The 18,237-nt window shown below is 34.6% G+C and overlaps 1 protein-coding gene across 1 annotated transcript in view; it reads left to right on the top strand.

Moving 5' to 3' along the window:
* Positions 1-255: 255 nt before the first annotated feature.
* LOC150108364 (metabotropic glutamate receptor 8-like) overlaps positions 256-18,237 on the top strand; it is a 67,628-nt gene continuing 49,646 nt past the window's right edge. Inside the window, exons 1-2 of the mRNA XM_090390455.1 lie at positions 256-312; positions 10,670-10,886. Of these exons, the coding sequence (XP_090246581.1) occupies positions 256-312; positions 10,670-10,886 (274 nt within the window). The remainder of the gene's footprint in view (positions 313-10,669; positions 10,887-18,237) is intronic.

The raw sequence follows: 18,237 nt of genomic DNA on the forward strand, positions 1-18,237 counted from the left end.
TCCACCGCCTCCACCTCCACCGCCTCCACCTCCACCTCCACCACCAGAACCTTTAGAAACGGTCATTAATGTGATGAGAAGGACAACAGCAAGTAATACCGAATGGGTCTTCATATTTGGAACTCAGTAGTATGAGGGGGTGTGCTCAGAGAACAGGAGGGATACACCAGCACTTCACTCGGTGGCTCTGCTGACTGATGACAGCGATGTGTATTCGACTCCTTAAATACTTGCGACTGGTCCGCATTTGTATGCATGATTTTACCGTTAGGTATTCTTCAGTGTCAAGCACCACCACCACCAGTCCGAAAGGTGTCAAATTCTACGGAAAAGCGGAACAGATATTCATACCTAATAACTTAACAACGTATAATAATGTCTTAAGCCACTAAACAAGGAGGAACATTCAATACAGTAGTCAGTAACAAGCGAGGCATAACAACACAGATTCCATACACACACATACCATATTTACATTCTGTAATTTGTTTAAAATTTAGTTTTGCAGCCAATTAAAGGTCATTATACCGGTATGTGTTGGCTTCCCTTATTACTGTTGTGCTATCGCCGCAAAATCATTAGATAAATCTTGATAACGAGGACAAAACAGATAATCATCAATCACTCTCGATGCATTCTCTGAGTTTGAAATATGCAGTAACAGTTAAACAACGCTCATCTGAGAAAATGAATTATTCGGGTTTTAATCTACCATAATAAATTATTCTTTTTGAATTAAGTACTGGTAAATCAGATCCCAAAGAGGCAATTGTAGTGAATAACTCCACTTAATCTAGAGTAATTCTGAACGGTGGGAACTGGTAGTGTCAGTAAATGCGAAGGAAAGGGTTCGACTATATACAATTATTACTCAGCTCCACTTATGTACTAATATGCGATAGAAGTCGTAGTTTTACATGCCTCAATTAAAATGTATGTAATAATGAAAATTAAATACAAACAGCATTAAAAACCGTAGAAAGAAAAAAAAAAGAGAAAAAAAAGTCTTTAGATTTGAATTGTATCTTAAAGAAGACAACTAAAAAATTAGTTATTAATTCTATATTTTTCATTGTTTAATACTTTTGATTTCAATTTATTAGAATTAAGATATTTAAATTATTTCCGCGTATTATTAAACTAAATTATTAGGTATTTTAGAAGTCAAAAGTATTAAACAATGAAAACTAGATTTTGGGAGAATGATATTTGGACGAGAAGACTGGAGTGTTGTCCTAGGATACGTTCGGGTTTATGTTGACTGGTCTTTTCAGTCTGCAAGTCTTCATGAGATTGTCTGATATAATAATAATATTTTGACAAAGTTTATTATCATCTTCACATATACAGATTATTTACAAATATACAACTGAAATCTTACTAATACATTTTTGTTCACTGCAAATATTCAGTATATAATGTTAAATGAGTATCTTATTTAAATGTGTATCAATAATAATACTAACAATATAGTTTACATTTTCCCATATGTATTTACAATAGTTCATTTAATGTGTTAAGAGGGAGATATTTTTAATATTAACGATATTCGATGTGGAATAATTTTATATAAATATACACTTAATTCTTTTCTGCATTTTGTCATTTATATTTATATTTCAATCTGCAGTTCATTTTAATTCACAAATTAAATTGATCGTTTATTTTTTGTTATCAGTAGGGAATGCTCAATGGATTCATTTCGCTTTATAACATTGCTATTCTTTTTGAATCAATAATAATAATAATATTTTTTTTATTGTTCTCAAAGATATTTACACATACACAATAATCGTCTTAAGTGACATTCCAAATTAATTTTGGAATGTCACTTAAGTTAAAAAAAAACGTTCTTTTACAAAGCACAGCAACTAAGTGGTGCAAATTATGGTTCATTTTCCACATTTAATTTCTATGAAAAAAATTCAATAATTTTTATTGAATTTTTTTTGTATAATATATTAATAATTGTTACTGTAGTTGGTAATTTATAGTTACGGTTGAATAAGATTACATTTTTACAGTATTTATACATAACAATATATTATATATTTTTACGATTTTTCCTTTGACACACACACACACACACACACACACACACACACACACACACACACACACACACGGTAATTTGGAACGCTATGACGCATCAATGAACTGGAAAGCCTGAACTTATATATATATATTGTGTTTCGTTAAGTTCATAAGGTGAGTAGGATGGGTGTTTCTTGTTCATAGTATGTCCTTAAGGCTCTTTTCAGGCTATTGTAGTTTGTAAGATTCCTGTATTCAAAAGGTTATTTATTTAACATATCTGGGATGTAGAAGCTTCGGGTGGCCTTTCCGTGGTGATTATTGTATTTATATGTGATATAATTAGTGGTCTGTGATCTTGTTATACGGTATGTATTTCTGACTGTCCTGTAGTTGGCATCGAAATAATGTTTTAGCAAAGCTGCATAGTGACATAAATGTTTTGCCGTCAGTATTTTATATTCTAACATTGCAGTATGAATAAAATCGTTATTGTCTCTTTGTTCCCAAAAGAACAGTTTTATCATTTTGTACTGTAACGACATTAATCAGGGTGCACAGAAAGCATGTGTTGTTATAGCATATCTTAGTATATTTTGGCATAGTGCTTTGTATATTAGTGTTTTTAGGGGTGTGAAAACTATGTCTTTTAACCTGTAGAGTGTGCCAGTTATTGTTCGGAGATTGTTTTGTAGATGGTTTATGTGGCTATTCCAGTTGATCTGCATCGAAGTAAATTCCAAGGTATCGGATTGTTTCAACTTGAGTGATGGTAGTGGTTTTACTGTTCTGTGTGTTTTTTTATGTTGGAGAGTGGATGTTGGATGGTTATATATTTGTTATCAACTGGTCGAGTCAGTGGATTTCTGAATATCATTAATTTTCTATTTTCTGAGTTTAGGTGTATGGAGTTTTTGGTAAGCCAGTCTATGAACAGATTTATATCATGTTGCATATTTGTTTGGGCTATGCTTGCGTTATTATGGATGGATATTATTGCTGTATCGTCTGCGTATTGGAATATCTTACCTTTGAGTGGTAGCTGATTAATATCATGCGTGTATTACACTGAGAAGTTCTGCTTCTTTTATGGTTGGGAACCATAATGTCTGTTTTGATTATGGTCCAAGTGGAGGATCACGTTTTGAGATTGGAGGGATATTTCTCTATAGTTCTTGGATGGGTCTACAAAGTATTGGTTAAAGTCATTTGCTAGGTTATGGATGGATTTAGCGTCTTTCATGAAGCTATGTTTTATGGTTTTTTCAGACGGGGTGGTATTGGGAGCACAATCTAGCATTGCGTTGATCAGATGCCAGGTTTGTTGTTTTGTTTTCTGCGGAGGTTAATTTGTCTCTGTAGTAGTTTCTTTTTGCATTTCTTATTTGCGTTGTAAAGCAATTCCTTGTTATCTTATATTCGGTTTTTAAAGCTGCGCTATTTGGATATCGCTTTAATTGTTTCCATAGGATATCCTTTCTGTGCATATCTAGGATTATGTTTTGCATTATCCAAGGATTTTGGCTTGTTTTTGAACGAATTCTGACTTTCTTTGCAACTTTCTTATATATTTCATTCAGTGAGAGTTTAATGTTGTTGTATAAGGTATCTATTGAATCTGGTAGCGCCATGTATTTGCAGTCGATTTTTTTTATTTCGTGTTGACTATTTCTTCGTCTATGTGTTGTTTGCGTTTTGTGTTGCTTTTCATCTGTGGGACATTGTACCGGTATTGTCTTGGTGTGCAGGTATAGAGCGGTGAAGTAATGGTCTGCTACTTTGCACTTTATGACTGACGCAGTGTAACTGTTTGGTGGTGCTGACGTTTATATGATCTAGACAGGAGGCAGCGATAGTATTTCCGAATATTTCTTCTCTAGTACATGATGTTATTGTTGGTATTAGGTTATACATGTGTCTAGGTATTGTACACTGTTGTTCTGGTTTTCGTTTGCAATATTTATGTTTATGTCTCAGATTATCATTAGGTATTCGGTTGAGCATACATCCTCTGTCCAAAACGAAACCGAACTTTTGATAGAAAATAAAACATAGGCGAATTATAATTATTCAAATCATTTATTTCAATCAATATACTCTCCCTCAGCTTCGATACAACGTTTGACACGGTCAATTAATTTGTTAAATGAGTTTTTTATATCGGTTTTTGGGATACTGTTGAGGGTCGTAGTTACTGCCGCTTGAACATTTTCAATGGTGTCATATTGCTTTCCTTTCATCGGCAAATGAAGTCGGGGAAGAGAAAGAAGTCACAGGGTGCTACATCAGGTGAATATTGCGAGTGATCCAACACACAAACTTGGTTTTTGATCAAAAACTGTCTCACAATGTTCGAACGATGAGATGATGCATTGTCGTGCAAAAGTGATCAGCTGCCTGTATCATGAATTCTCGCTATCAATCGCTTCAAAACGTCGAGATAAAACTCACTATTGACCGTTTGGCCAGGCGGAACGAATTCTTTGTGGATAATACCCTTGGAATCGTAGATACAAATCAGCATTGTCTTTACTTTTGACTTCGCCAAGCGACTTTTTTTCTGATGTCCCTCTTCTGGTGGTCTCCACTCAGCCCTCTGGCCCTTTGTTTCGGGTTCATACTCCAAAGACCACATTTCGTCACCAGTAACGATCGTTTCAAGAAAGTCTGAGTCTTTACGAACGATTTTAATGAGGTCCTTGCAGTGTTCAAATCGATTCATTTTTTGGTCGTCGGTCAACTTGTGGGGAACAAATTGCGAATTCAATTTACGAAGGCCCAAACTCTCGGTCAAAATGTTTGTGCACAGTTGATTTTGGAATCCCCAATTCATCTTCAATCAATCTCACGGACGATTTTGGGTTTTCTTCGATGAAATCACGCACCTTTTGGATGTTAACTTCGCTCAGTCCAGTTTTTGGGCAGCCAGGCTTTTCGTCGTCCTCAAGCGTCTCACGACCACTTTAAAATCGCTTAAACTACTTGTAAACTTGAATACGGGATAAGCATTCATCACCGTATGCTTTTTGAAGCATTTGATGCGTTTCGGTAAAACGTTTACCAAGTTTAACACAGCTCTCTCTCTGTTTGAAACTCATTTTCCGACCGTTCGCCAAAACACACTGTCACTCTTGGCACTATAACTCGGTTTATAATGAAACAAATGTCATAAGCAGTTCATACAACACTAATGAAGGTTGCGGTTTTCCACAACAAAAAGATACAACAGGTGGCGTCACTAGTTTCTTATATTTTTCGAAAAGTTCGGTTTCTTTTTGGACAGAGGATGTATTTCTTGGCGTGGAAGCCAGCAATTGAGTTCGTGCAAGAATTTTATCACGTTTAAGTTTAGTGGCCTGTAAACTGCATTTAGTATTAAGGGATGCTGTCGACTGGTGGTATTAATGATTTCGATGCAAAATGATGGATTTCAGCATGCTCAAGTTGATAAACAGTTTCTTTTGTTATTAATTTATGTTCGATAAGTATTAATATCCCCCCCCCTTTTTTGTTTCGCGGCAGGGTCTATGTTGTTGAAAGCCTAGAAGTTGGAAGGGAGTTGCTTCATCGTTAGTAATGGATACCTCTGTATCAATAACACTGGTATAATTCTTCAGATAAGCTTGTAACATTAACCAATATTTTCAGATGTTTCTGATGTTAATATGCAGGATGGACAGTCCTTTCGTTTGAACTGTGTTTTTTTCATGCATCAAGTGAGCGAAAAGTACAATCGCTGATATATTCTGGTGTTATTACATCTGTCTGATGGTACACATTCATTTTTGTTGTGTTGAGTTCTTTTTTTGGACTAATTTGGAGTCTTTTGTTTCACTGTGGCAGCCTATCTATGTCTTCCGAGCTTTTTATTTCTATCAACTTTGATCCTTGTGACTTTCTCAATAATATCTTACCATCTCTGATCCAAAAATGAAAAAAAAAAAATCAAAAATTGATACTTTTTTCTGTTTTTGCTTGATACAATAGATTCTGATTGAATGGTGCTAAATACTCAGATAGAAAGATTGGTGTATTGCCTTGCGATGCGTTTAAGTCCTTGGCAACTAGTTTTTCTGTCTGCTGGCTTTTATGAGATTGTCTCTTGTGGATTTGCTTGTCAGACGAACTATGACTGGTGCGGTTCGGGGCAAGCCTTGTTTTTTGTTCTTCTTGGGAATCCGATTTACGGTCTGAATGTCTTTATGCTGTGTGTGTGTGTGGGGGGGGAAGTCAATAATAATAATAATAATAATAATAATTTTAACAACAGTTTATTATCTTTCAAAGAAATTACATGGCTATTGTATATATTTTTCTACACGTCATTACACTTATTATAATTAGGACAACATAATATTATAATTAATGTTACTATTAATAGAACTCATAACGTGAACAATTTACTGTTAGAGTTTTACATTAACACAGTTATACAGTTATTTTTGCATTTTACCATTTACATTCATATTTCAATTTGGCTTATTTTTTATTCACAATTTACATTTGGATAGTCTTTTTTGTTAGCAGTGGGGGATGCTGAATGCGTTAATTTCGCTTTTTCCCTATACACTTTTATAAATCGGTAATATTTTTAATAATAAGATTTTAATAACAATAACATTAATACTCTTATTAATCTTCGAGAATAGTTACACCTTTTTAACACCACGATACAAAGATTTCATTGCTAGATACTTCATTTTTCTTATAGTAAGTAAAATTAATACATGCAATTATTATTGATAGTATTAATAACAGCTTTTTTTAAAATAGTTATTCAAACTTCGTAATTCGTACGTATCATTACAATTTATACGTTGCACATAAGTGCAAGTAAATACTTGTTAGATTCATATTGCTATTCCATCTTGATCATCATCTTGCATACATTGTATGTTTTATACGCAACTAAGATATGGTTACATTATTTCCACTCCACAGGGATTAAATGTACAATTCTGAACATATTTTTATAACACATATTTTTTATAAATATATATTTCACAGAGATAGATAGATAGATAGTGAGGATAGTGAGAGAGAGAGAGAGAGAGAGAGAGAGAGAGAGAGAGAGAGAGAGAGAGAGAGAGAGACTCTTACTATGATTCAGGCTATTTACAAAAACTATTTGCAAAACTCTACATCATTGCAAAAATCCATCATATTAAAGAGCATTGTCGACAACCTTATAAAAAATACGGACTAGAATTGCCTACTCAAAATAAATGGCTTCATACGCGAACTTTCAACTAATGTTCACAGAAATATGCATAAAAGCAACAAAACCTACATAAACGAAGCGATAAAAGGACAATAACCCATGGATAAATAGCGACATTGTAAATAGTATTACTGTAAAAGAAAATCTATGGGAAAAAATTAAAAAAGTCATCCAGCAACACTCATCTACAAACATTACACAAAAACACAAGAAATTAACTTACAACAAAAATTCGTAGGGCAAAGAAACGCTGCTACTTTAAAAAATTTTAGGAACATAATGGCAATATGAAGAAAACTTGGGCTACACTTAACGAATTATTAACTCGAAAAAAATAAAACTTTAGCACAAGATTTTATTGCAAAAAGCTTCGGTCAGGACATAAACCATGAGGAACTAGCAGACGCATCAACCACACCTTCAAAAACAATATCACACAACTCAAAAAAGACAATCTACCAACGATCAACAAAAAACTTCCGACACAAAGTCAACAGCAAACTATGTATTTTCCTCCTGTAACAAAACAGGAACGGGACTGAAGGAAGCACTCTTACAGCTAAAACCAAAGATCACTCCAAGGATAGACAAAATAAGGCTCATAGACCTTTTAACCCAATTTGAACAAATAAATCCTATACTTTTGAGACTCGTAAACATAATATTCGACACAGGCATTATTCCACAACAACTAAAAACTGCGATAATTACTACAATTTACAAACACAGTAAAAGAAATGATACACAGAACTACATACCAATAGCTAACCTACCAGTCATCTCAAAACTTCTTGAAAAAATAACACACACACACCAGGCTACAGAATGATTTTCAGAAGTACAACATCATCTGACAAAACCAATACGGTTTTTAGAAAACAAAAAGCACCATCACTTTATTAGAAGACATCGCCAACTTTAACCATAAAGCCATAAACGAAACCCTCGATAAAAATAAGTACGCCATCTTGTTTTTATCGAGATGTATTTATCAAGGTACTTCTTGACTTAACCAAAGTTTTTGATATACTTGAACATGACATACTACTGACCAAACTATACTCATTCGGAATAAGAGGAACGCTGCATTTCTTGGTTCAGGAACTACCGCTCAAACAGAACACAAATAACAAAAATAGGCACATCACATATTACAGTTGGTTATACAAAAAAAACACGGTGTCCAACAAGGCGCCATATTATCACCTACTCTTTTCAACATATACATTAACGATGTTCATAACTTTGCCACACGAAGTCAAATATATCAGTACGCAGATGACACTGCGTTACTAGCGGTCCACACAGACATCAACACGCCTCTCGCCAAAGCACAACAAAACCTAAATGAAATCACAATGTACTTCTACCAAAACTTAATTGTAATCAACGGCACGAAGTCTCGGATTATGCATTATTAGCATCTGTGTCTTGGTGCCGTTGATTACAATTATGTTTGTAATTGTAATCAACGTGCGCCCCGCACCACTAGCGATACACTGTCACACACCGATTGTCCTGAAATCAAACCCGTATTCAAAATACCTTGACTTTTACATAAATTGCCACCTGAAATGGACAAAACATACAGAATACTTACACACTAAACTCCGCATCATCGCAGCAACCCTTCCAAGTAAAAGACACGATTCCATCTAACATTAAAAAAAAATCCTATATCACGATATTTGCGAATCTCTACTCGGGTAGTACGATATAACAGTCTACGCAAACACACCAAGCAATCACCTAACAAAATTAAAAACATTATAGGAAAATTGTGTGAACAGTGATTTGGAGACCTTATATACAAGTCAATATCAGACCAGCACATGGCGATACACAGAATCCGTTATATACGTTATAAAAATTATTATTATTATTATTATTATTATTATTATTATTATTATTTAAAAAAATAGTATGTACGTGCAAGTATCTTATGCATAATTGTGTTCATGTACTGTATTATAAATATTATATAAAAATAATGAAGTTCGCCTGATTGAAAAAAAAAATTACAGTTATATGGTTAACACGTTGCAATCTGTTAAGAATTCATGAGTGTTAAGTGAAATAATAACAATCCTCGCAATCACCATTATCGTAGTTGTTATTAATGACTACAATAATGATGATTACGAGGATTAGTTGATTAATCCGTGCTGAGGCAGGCTCATCCTATCTACTTCGAAATTGTGATAAATATATTTTTTTTTTCTTCTTGTTGATCCCAGTGTAATATCTCATCTTGCTCATAATAATAATAATAATTACTTGTTGATATATTTAAATAATATTATGTAACTAATTAATATGACTTAATGTTTTATGTACATGATATTAATCGTAAGCAAGACAGACAGTTTGGACATGTATACGATGTTTATGATAAAAGAGAGGATTGGTTCTTTTAATTATTGACCCGGGGTGGGGGGAAGGAAAAGAGTGCTCAGAAAAAAAGAAGAAAAAAAAGATTTGAATTCAAACAAGCCGTGAAAGTTTCCGTGTTGTGAATAACGTCGAGTCAGTCTTCTTTAGGCAATTTTGTTTGATCACGTGTTACTCGGAGGCCTCTTTTCTCCTAACAAAATCGGGTTGAAGCTGGCAAAAAACGTCTTGCTTCCATTTTCCCATTATTCTACTTACCATATTCCATCATTCTGAGTAGGCTCTCGCTGTGACTTTTCTTTTTCTCTCTCTGTCTCTCTGTCTTTTACTTTTTATTTCTCTTTTACATTTTTCGTTTGCATTAAAGAACAAATGTCTCAATGATATAAAAAAAACTCCCGAGATAGACTAACTGTCAAAACTGGTGTCAATATTATAATGTCCAGAGATCGCTCTGCAGTCGTATGATGCATTTCTTCCCCGCGTGCAGTATCCATTCAGCTCGACAGCATCATTTATTTTGACAGTCTGTAAAATACTACTTGTTAGTTCGGAATTGATCTTCCACCACTCTTTTCTTTTTTAGGAAATCTCTGTTACAAGCAGAGACATTCCCAAATGATAAATTCAACACGATGCCCTTTCGGACTGTCTGCATTGTTCCCGAAAGATATTTAAAAGTTCAAATTTATTTGATTTTTTTTCTTAACTGGGCTACTTTGGTCTTCTTTAAAATTAATACGGAGATATCAAATTTTAAAAAAATGAATTAAAATAACTAAAAATTACATTGATAAAGGTATTGATAAACCCGTTTAGATGCTGAATTTTGTGTTTTCTTGGATGCCGAATCAATCTGGAAAAAATTATCACGTGATTAATATTATTGTAACATGCTTTATTTAGTAATATTTTGCTTATATTTCTTATTGGCCTGCACTAACACCTTAATTCAGGCCAATGAAACCTTAAAGTTTTGGATTCGACCACGTTTCTTATATATATATATATTTATTCTTCCAGATTCCCCAAATCAGCTACTCTTCCACCAGCGTGGAGCTGAGTGACAAGGCCCGCTTTGGATACTTTTCCAGAGTGGTTCCTCCGGATAGTTTCCAAGCTCAGGCTCTGGTGGACGTCATAAAGAAACTGGGTTGGGATTACGTCTCGACTGTGGCAACAGAAGGAGAATATGGAGAAAAAGGCATCGAATACTTTAAGATGCTTGCAGAGAAATCAGGTAAGAAAATGTTCTTAACAGATAAATGAAAGAAATTCTCTCTCTTTCGTTCTTTCTTCGTATGATCTAATTTTCTCTTTTTTCCCTCATCTAATCTGTCGTTTCTGTTTTCTGCTTTATCGTAATATACTTTTCCTCTTTCTTCGTTCTATTTTCTTATAACTTCCGCTGTCTCTTGTTCCTTCTTCATGTTATACCCATTTCTTCCCTTATCGTTCGTTCTTTCTTCATAATTTCTCTCAAACATCGTTTTATCGTCACACAATCTCTTTCTTTTGATCGTTTTTTTTTTACATAATTCTTACTTCTTCCTTTCTTCATGTAACAACTCTTCTCAGTCTGTTTCATCTAAAAATCTTTCTACCTGACTTTCATTCTGTCTCTATATAATCTCTCTCTCTCTCTCTCTTTTCCTTCTTACTCTATCTTCAAGTAGTTCCTCTCTTTTTCAGTTTTTTTTTCTTTCTTCATATATTTTTTCTTTCATTCTTTCTCGTATAATCTTTCCATCGCATTATTTTAATATAACTACATCTCCTTTTCTCTCTCTGTCTGTCTGTCTGTCTTTCTCTTCTTATATTTCTTTTATTCTATCTAATAGTATCTTTCTCTCTCTCTCTCTCTGTTTTCACCCAATTTCCATTTCTTTCTTTCTTTGTTTGTTTCTTTCTCTCCTATTCAATTTAATTTGTTTTTCATGGAAGCTGTCTCTCTCTGTTTGTCTGTCTCTCTTTTTCTCTCTCTCTCTCTGGCTTCCTCCTTAATGTCCATACGTTATTTATATCTAGCGCATTTAAGAAAAATTTAGCACAGTTAAGTTGTCCATCCGTAGCAACTTTCTTTGCTCAGTTTTTGAAATCACCCATCTGGAAAAGATACCTTCGTGTGTGTGTGTGTGTGTGTGTGTGTGGTGTGTGTGTGTGTGTGTGTGTGTGTGTGTGTGTGTGTGTGTGTGTGTGTGTGTGTGTGTGTGTGTGTGTGTGTGTGTGTGTGTGTGTGTGTGTGTGTGTGTGTGTGTGTGTGTGTGTGTGTGTGTGTGTGTGGCTTCTCTTCTATCGTCATAGTGTACTTATTTAATCGAATAAATCAAGGAAGCGGAATTTTTACTGTCTTTAATTCCTGGACGATGGAAGAGAGGAAAAGCAACTAAACATAGCATTTTTCTCACGCACGCACTGACTCTCGGACGCAAAAGCAGGAAATAATATGCCTTAAGTCACTTCCAATGACTTCCACTCCACTGCCATTCACTTTAGAAGAAATGAAGACTTTTTTTTTTTTTTACAGATCACCGAACCAATTCGCGACTAAACAAGAAAAGAGGAAAATAAGACTGTGACACCTGTCTCGATATCATCCCAGCTGACGTAGATGCTTCTATTCTTTCTTTAGCTGTTCTTTTTTTAATTAGAAATCACTGAAATTATAAAATAATTTGCCAAACAAGAAAAAAAAACTGCGTGTTTATTGTTGTGTAATAAAAAGGATCCTTTGAACCCCTAAATTTGTCCTTTAAGGGATGATACAATGAGATGATGTTCATCTCAGCATGATCGATCAGGCGATGATGACGCAAATGAACTATTAAAAGTAAAATTCGTGCTATAAATTTCAATACTCTGTCACTTATATTAATCGTAGTACAATTAATACGAGCATAATGTATATTATAGCACTTGTCAAATGACTTTAAGTGACAGCACTTGTCAAATAACGCTTTCCTCAAGAACTGCGTTTTAATCTCGAAGTTATTATTTGTGTTACTTCATAAATATATAAAAATACAGAACACAAGCAGATAATCAGAAATTATTATGGACGCCATTAGCTATAAAATTATTAAAAAAATAAAAAAAAATTAAAAAATATTAAAATATTAAAAATATTAATTTTTTTAATATTTTATTTTTTAATATTTTAATATTTAATGTCGAACCCGACATTCTGTCACAAATTTAGGAGATATGTACTGCAATCATGTCTCTTGACTTATATTTTAATAGTTCCCACCTACGAAATGTTAAGAAAGTATAGTATTTTAATACTGTGAATAACAAGAAAAAAAAAAAAAAAAGAAGAAAAGGAAATCAATAAGTCAAGAGTCCTGGTCTGGCGTTTAGTTTTATGTCACTTCAATATCCAATAAAGAAAATAGGAGACACATCCAGCGACGAAAATCATCTGTCATCTAGAATATTTGGATGCAATTATTGTTCCACATTTTTATTGAAATATCAAATTTGTAAAATTCTACTGATAATTTCCTAATTAGCATTTTACACGTAATTTTATATACATACACGTGCTTTATATTGTAATTGTAGCCACCTTTGGAAATGAACAAATCAATCAGCATGAAGTTAACCATTGTTAACTTCATGCACGAGCCATGTGCTTTATATTGTAATTGTCGCCACTTCTAGAAACAAACAAACCAACCATTGTTAACTTCATGCTGATTTTAATAACATATGCTACGTCGATAGCAAGCTATTGCGCAGCCGTCGAAAAATAATTAATGAAACTAAGTTTAAGATCAGTTCCGCATATGGAGTCCCTTTACTTGACTGTCACTTTTTTTGAAGGTTTAGAAATATATCGGATTTACGGCCGAAACAATTGAAATTATGAGGGCAATGTATTATATCTATAAATTGCGTCTATTCTTCTGGCCGGTTTCCAAGTTTTTCGGTAAGAAAAGCTAAGTTTGATTATCATTTTCCTGATAAAAAGAAAACATTCAAGTGTACTAATTGCAAGTGTTATTTAATTGCATGTCATGGGCTTATTTATATCTATAGAGAATATAATTTATATTCTCTATAGCCTCAGATTTTAATTTGATGTCTGAAAATAGCGGTGACTATGGTGGCGAAAGGTATTTTCCTTCGTTGAAAAAGATGTTTTGTGATCAACATCAGTGATATCTTTCTCAAATCAAACATCTTATCCCGTTTGACCTTTGCCCTTTAAAACTGGTAATCATACGACGTCATTAGATAGATAAGTATTGCCAAGGTGTTTATCTAAGTAATTACGTCGCATGATTACAAGTTTTAAAAGGCAAAGGTCAAACGGGATAAGATGTTTGATTTGAGAATGATACCATAGTTAATGTTAAAAAAACAAGTACCCCCCCCCCTCCACCATTAGATAGGTATTTGGGTTTCATGCATCATACTTTGATTTATAGAATGAAAGTGGGTTACCATTTGGGTTTTATTTTTTATATACTTTTATCTTATATTTTTTATAAAATAAAAATAAATATAAAATTTTTAATCTAAAAATATAAATGATTTTCAGTAAAGTAATTTTTATCCTATTTAAAATCTATTAAAAGAAAACACCTTATATTTTTTCATATAACTTCATATATAAAAAGTTTATTTTTGTATGCAAGATGCTTCGACCCTTGGAGGGTAACGGATGGCAATGCTGAACCAATGAAGTTTAACTGAGGTCGGCTGTTGCTCTCTTAAGGTTTTTGCCTTAAAGGAGCAATTTGAGTCTCCGCAGAAAGTGTTTTCCGGCACGGCCCGCTGAGGGGCTTTGTCGGTGATTGATTTCCTTCGGAATATGAGCGGTTCTGCTCGGTGGTGGTGTGTAGGTGGAAAGCCACCTGAGATGGACGGTCTTTCGCCCACGATTGAATAGCCTAGGGATCGTCCGAATTTTTAGAGTTGGCTTTACTTACACATCGTCAAAGAAGTTCTAACTGAGGCTTGGCTATTGCTGTTACCCTCCTGCCATGATCAGAGCTTTAATAGCTCAATAACACTTTATCCCTACACTGTCCTCTACAGATAACGGGGAAGATGAAAAGCATTCTTGCTTCGCCCCTTTAAGCCAGTCCTTATATATGGATGCAAGATGTTTCCATGGCATTGTAATTGATTTAATTTAATAATTTAATATTCAGCCTACTGTTTGGAACAACTGTAATGATACATATTCACCGAGCTTTACAAGCAAATAAATTAAATTAGCAATGAAAAAAAAAACAAAGGGCGAGAAAAGAAAACGTATATTACGTTGTCAAGAACAGTTAACGATATCTGCAATAATAGACACAAATAACTTCTAGTGGTCTTAAGGAAGATGCAATTGCTTATTCGCGTGCTGACAAGTGTAATTTTTATTGAAAAAAAAAAGTTTTGTTTAGTTATGGTGTTCGGGAATTTGAGAAATAAATTGCGAAAGATAATCGATTTTTTAAGAACAGTTACACGCAAAAGTGAGTGATAAAAAAGAAAAACTATTTGAATTAAGGTCCATCTCAGTACCTGTCAGTACACGTATAAATTATTAATAAAGAACGACTGGTCTGTGATCTTTAAAAAAATGGGATGGAATGGGGGATGGAAAGAGGTTTTATATTCCATATCATAGCTGCGGCTTCAAGCGCTTTCTTGTCAAGTGTTTCCAGCTGCACGTAAACAAAGAATCATGACTGGATTCCAAAAGCAGCTTGTGTTTGCATTAAACAACATTTGAGTGCACTTACACAATGTTTTTTGAAGCGAGTGTTTATTGATACAACATTCTATGGATGATGTTCATCGCCTTAAGCCATGTTTACCACAAAAAGTGTAGAAAATCTATTTTCAACGCTTTTTTTTTTGAGATTCCACATTCTCCATCACCTCCCCGAAGCGAGCAGATAAAATTTTCGGCTATAAACGTTCTATGCGTTATCCTCCAAAGGAAAAAAAAAAAGTAACCAAATAAGGAAATATGTATCTACGGTGCCAGTAATGGTCACCGTGAATTATTTTTAACATGCGATAACTCCCCAAACCTCTCCTGAAGTGGGGTAATTTGGTGAACACTTTTAAGAAGCACTTCTTAAGTCGGGCGAAAGTATCAAAAGATATCTTCCGCTCTGAATGTCGATTAGCCATCTGGATGCGCAAAGTTGCAGCAGTTTTCTCTTCTTAATATCTTTCTCTTCAGTTTGTGCACGATCCATTATCAAAAAGGTTCACTAAAGGAGTTGCTTTAGTTAGAGATCAAAATAAAAGGAAGAAAGCATATTGTAATCAATAAACCCGCTGAACCATTAGGCTTAAAATGGCTGCATGGTCAGGAGTTATTAAAATGATAATAATAAAAAGAAAACTAGAAAATGCGGTAGATGTGTATAGCACAAGATCAAGGCAACTTGTAGCAATGATAATTGGAAATCTCGAATTGTGAAATTTAAGTGTGAAGTAAACAGAGATAAATTAATAAGTGTCAGTGATTTTGCTGATCATTTTGAAGATAGAAAAAATTTTAAACGATTCATCACTTTGCACAGCAAATAATAAAATAAGGCACACAATACGCAAATCTTTGGAGCAGGAAAAAGACAACGTAATGCATATTTGTGTGTTGTGGTGGGTGGCTTTCTCTCGTCAGATTTCCCCATCAATGCTGGAGTGTTTTAGGGTTCTGTGCTCTCACCCACATTCTTCCTCATTTACATCAATGACCTTCTTTCTCTTCTTCGCAGCTCCGCCGACGACAGCACTCGTCATTCCTCTTCATCATTCGATAAACCCTGCAGTACCCTAATGTGAGATGCCTCAAGATCTTCCATAACCAGTGACTTGAACACTGACCTCCTCAACATCCTGAAATGGGGTGAAAACAACTTAGTAAATTTCAATGCCCAAAAAAAACCTCAAACCTACCTTAATTACTCGTAAGGAAAATCCTACTTGAACTCCCTCTCATTTTTGATAATGTTCCAGTTTCCTTTCAAGATCAACTCTCTCTTCTTGGGTTGACTATCACATCTAGTTTATCCTGGCACAAACATATTACTTACATAGCCTGCTTAGCCTCTAAAGAGGTTGGTGTTCTTTTCCGTTCTAAACATTATTTCTCTTCCTCTTAACTCCTAATACTTTATAAGTTTCAGATCCCCAACCTTTGGAATAGTGTTCCCACATTTGGGGTGAAGAATCTAAGACCTCTCTAAAAATTCTTGATGATATTCAGAAGAGGACAATCCGCTTAATAGACGACCCTTCCCTCACAGACTCCCTTCAGTCACTTTATCATAGGCGCTCTGTGTTCAGCGCTGTGCCTTTTCTGTGAGTACTTCCTGCTCCACTGAATTGGCTGCTCACTGGCCAACACCAATATACTGACCGGCTTCGAACGCACAGAACGGACTTCTCATCAGCTTCCTTCATTCCATTCATCTCTATTCTTTGGAACAATCTCTCCCCACACTGTTTTCCCAGTGAGTACAACCCCCCCATTCTTTAAGAAACATATCAATAGGCCTTAATCACTTGCCCATACACGCCACTGTAGTGTTATAGGTCTTGTGATCTTTCATGTTTGGAGCCATAATAAAAAAAAATAAATAAGTAAATAAATAAAAATAAAAATGGACTCATACGGGGTGAAGAGATCTTCCGAAAATTCGAAATATATTTTGAAGGTATTCGAGACTTCCGACAATAATGGATTTTGAGAATAAAAATACTCCTGAAGATTTTTTTCTTAGGTTCTTAAGCGCCCAAGGTAGCCTTGGATTCCATTACCCTGTTTTTTCCACGAAAAGTGGTTATAGAACTACCTATAAGTAGCTTTTGTATGCAAATTGCGGAGGTGTCATCCTGGATGATTTTCCTGTATGCGGGATGAAAAACCCGATATTCCGGGAGAATGAACTCTTCTATCGCTTTATAAGACCATATAGCTGACCTTCAGTTGAAGGGCATTGTCAAAACAGACTGAGCTTTAGGGAGACTTTAATTATGAAAACATTTTCGATGAATACGTAAGTTTTTTCTAAAGAAATCTTTGCTCTCTTCAATAATCAGCCGAGCCTAAAAGTTTTACATTTAAATATTAGCGAAAATGAATCATGGAGTTAATCATCGAAAGCTTCGACTGTAAATTGGATATATTAATAATCCTCGAAATCTGGAGTAGAAGGTACAAGCTCATTTTTCCAACTTGGAAGTTTTAAAAAATATATTATCAATGCAAGAACACTAAACGATCCGAGGAATTAATGGTCTTTGTTCGATAATCTTTAATAGTTAAAAGTCAACGGATACTTTAGTGTGAGGAACAAACAGCCATGGCGTCCACCTTAATAAGATGAAGGATATCCTTTCGCTGCGATGATTACCGCAATCGTGTGGGACATATTTTTCCACAGGCGAACAATAGCGATTGATGAGAATTTTTGACCTTTCTTCCTGCAGCCATGTAATGAGGTCCTGGGCTGTTGTGGGGGTGCACCTTACCCGACTCTCCAGTTCTTCCCACATATGTTCAACAGGGTTGAGATCAGGGATCTGTGGAGATCAGTCAAGTGTGGTGACGTTTATGTCCACAAACC

The sequence above is a fragment of the Typopeltis vanoorti genome, chromosome 3 (genome assembly GCF_054136105.1).
Source record: "Typopeltis vanoorti isolate ZY-2024b chromosome 3, IOZ_Tvanoo_1.0, whole genome shotgun sequence".
NCBI lineage: Eukaryota > Metazoa > Arthropoda > Arachnida > Uropygi > Thelyphonidae > Typopeltis > Typopeltis vanoorti.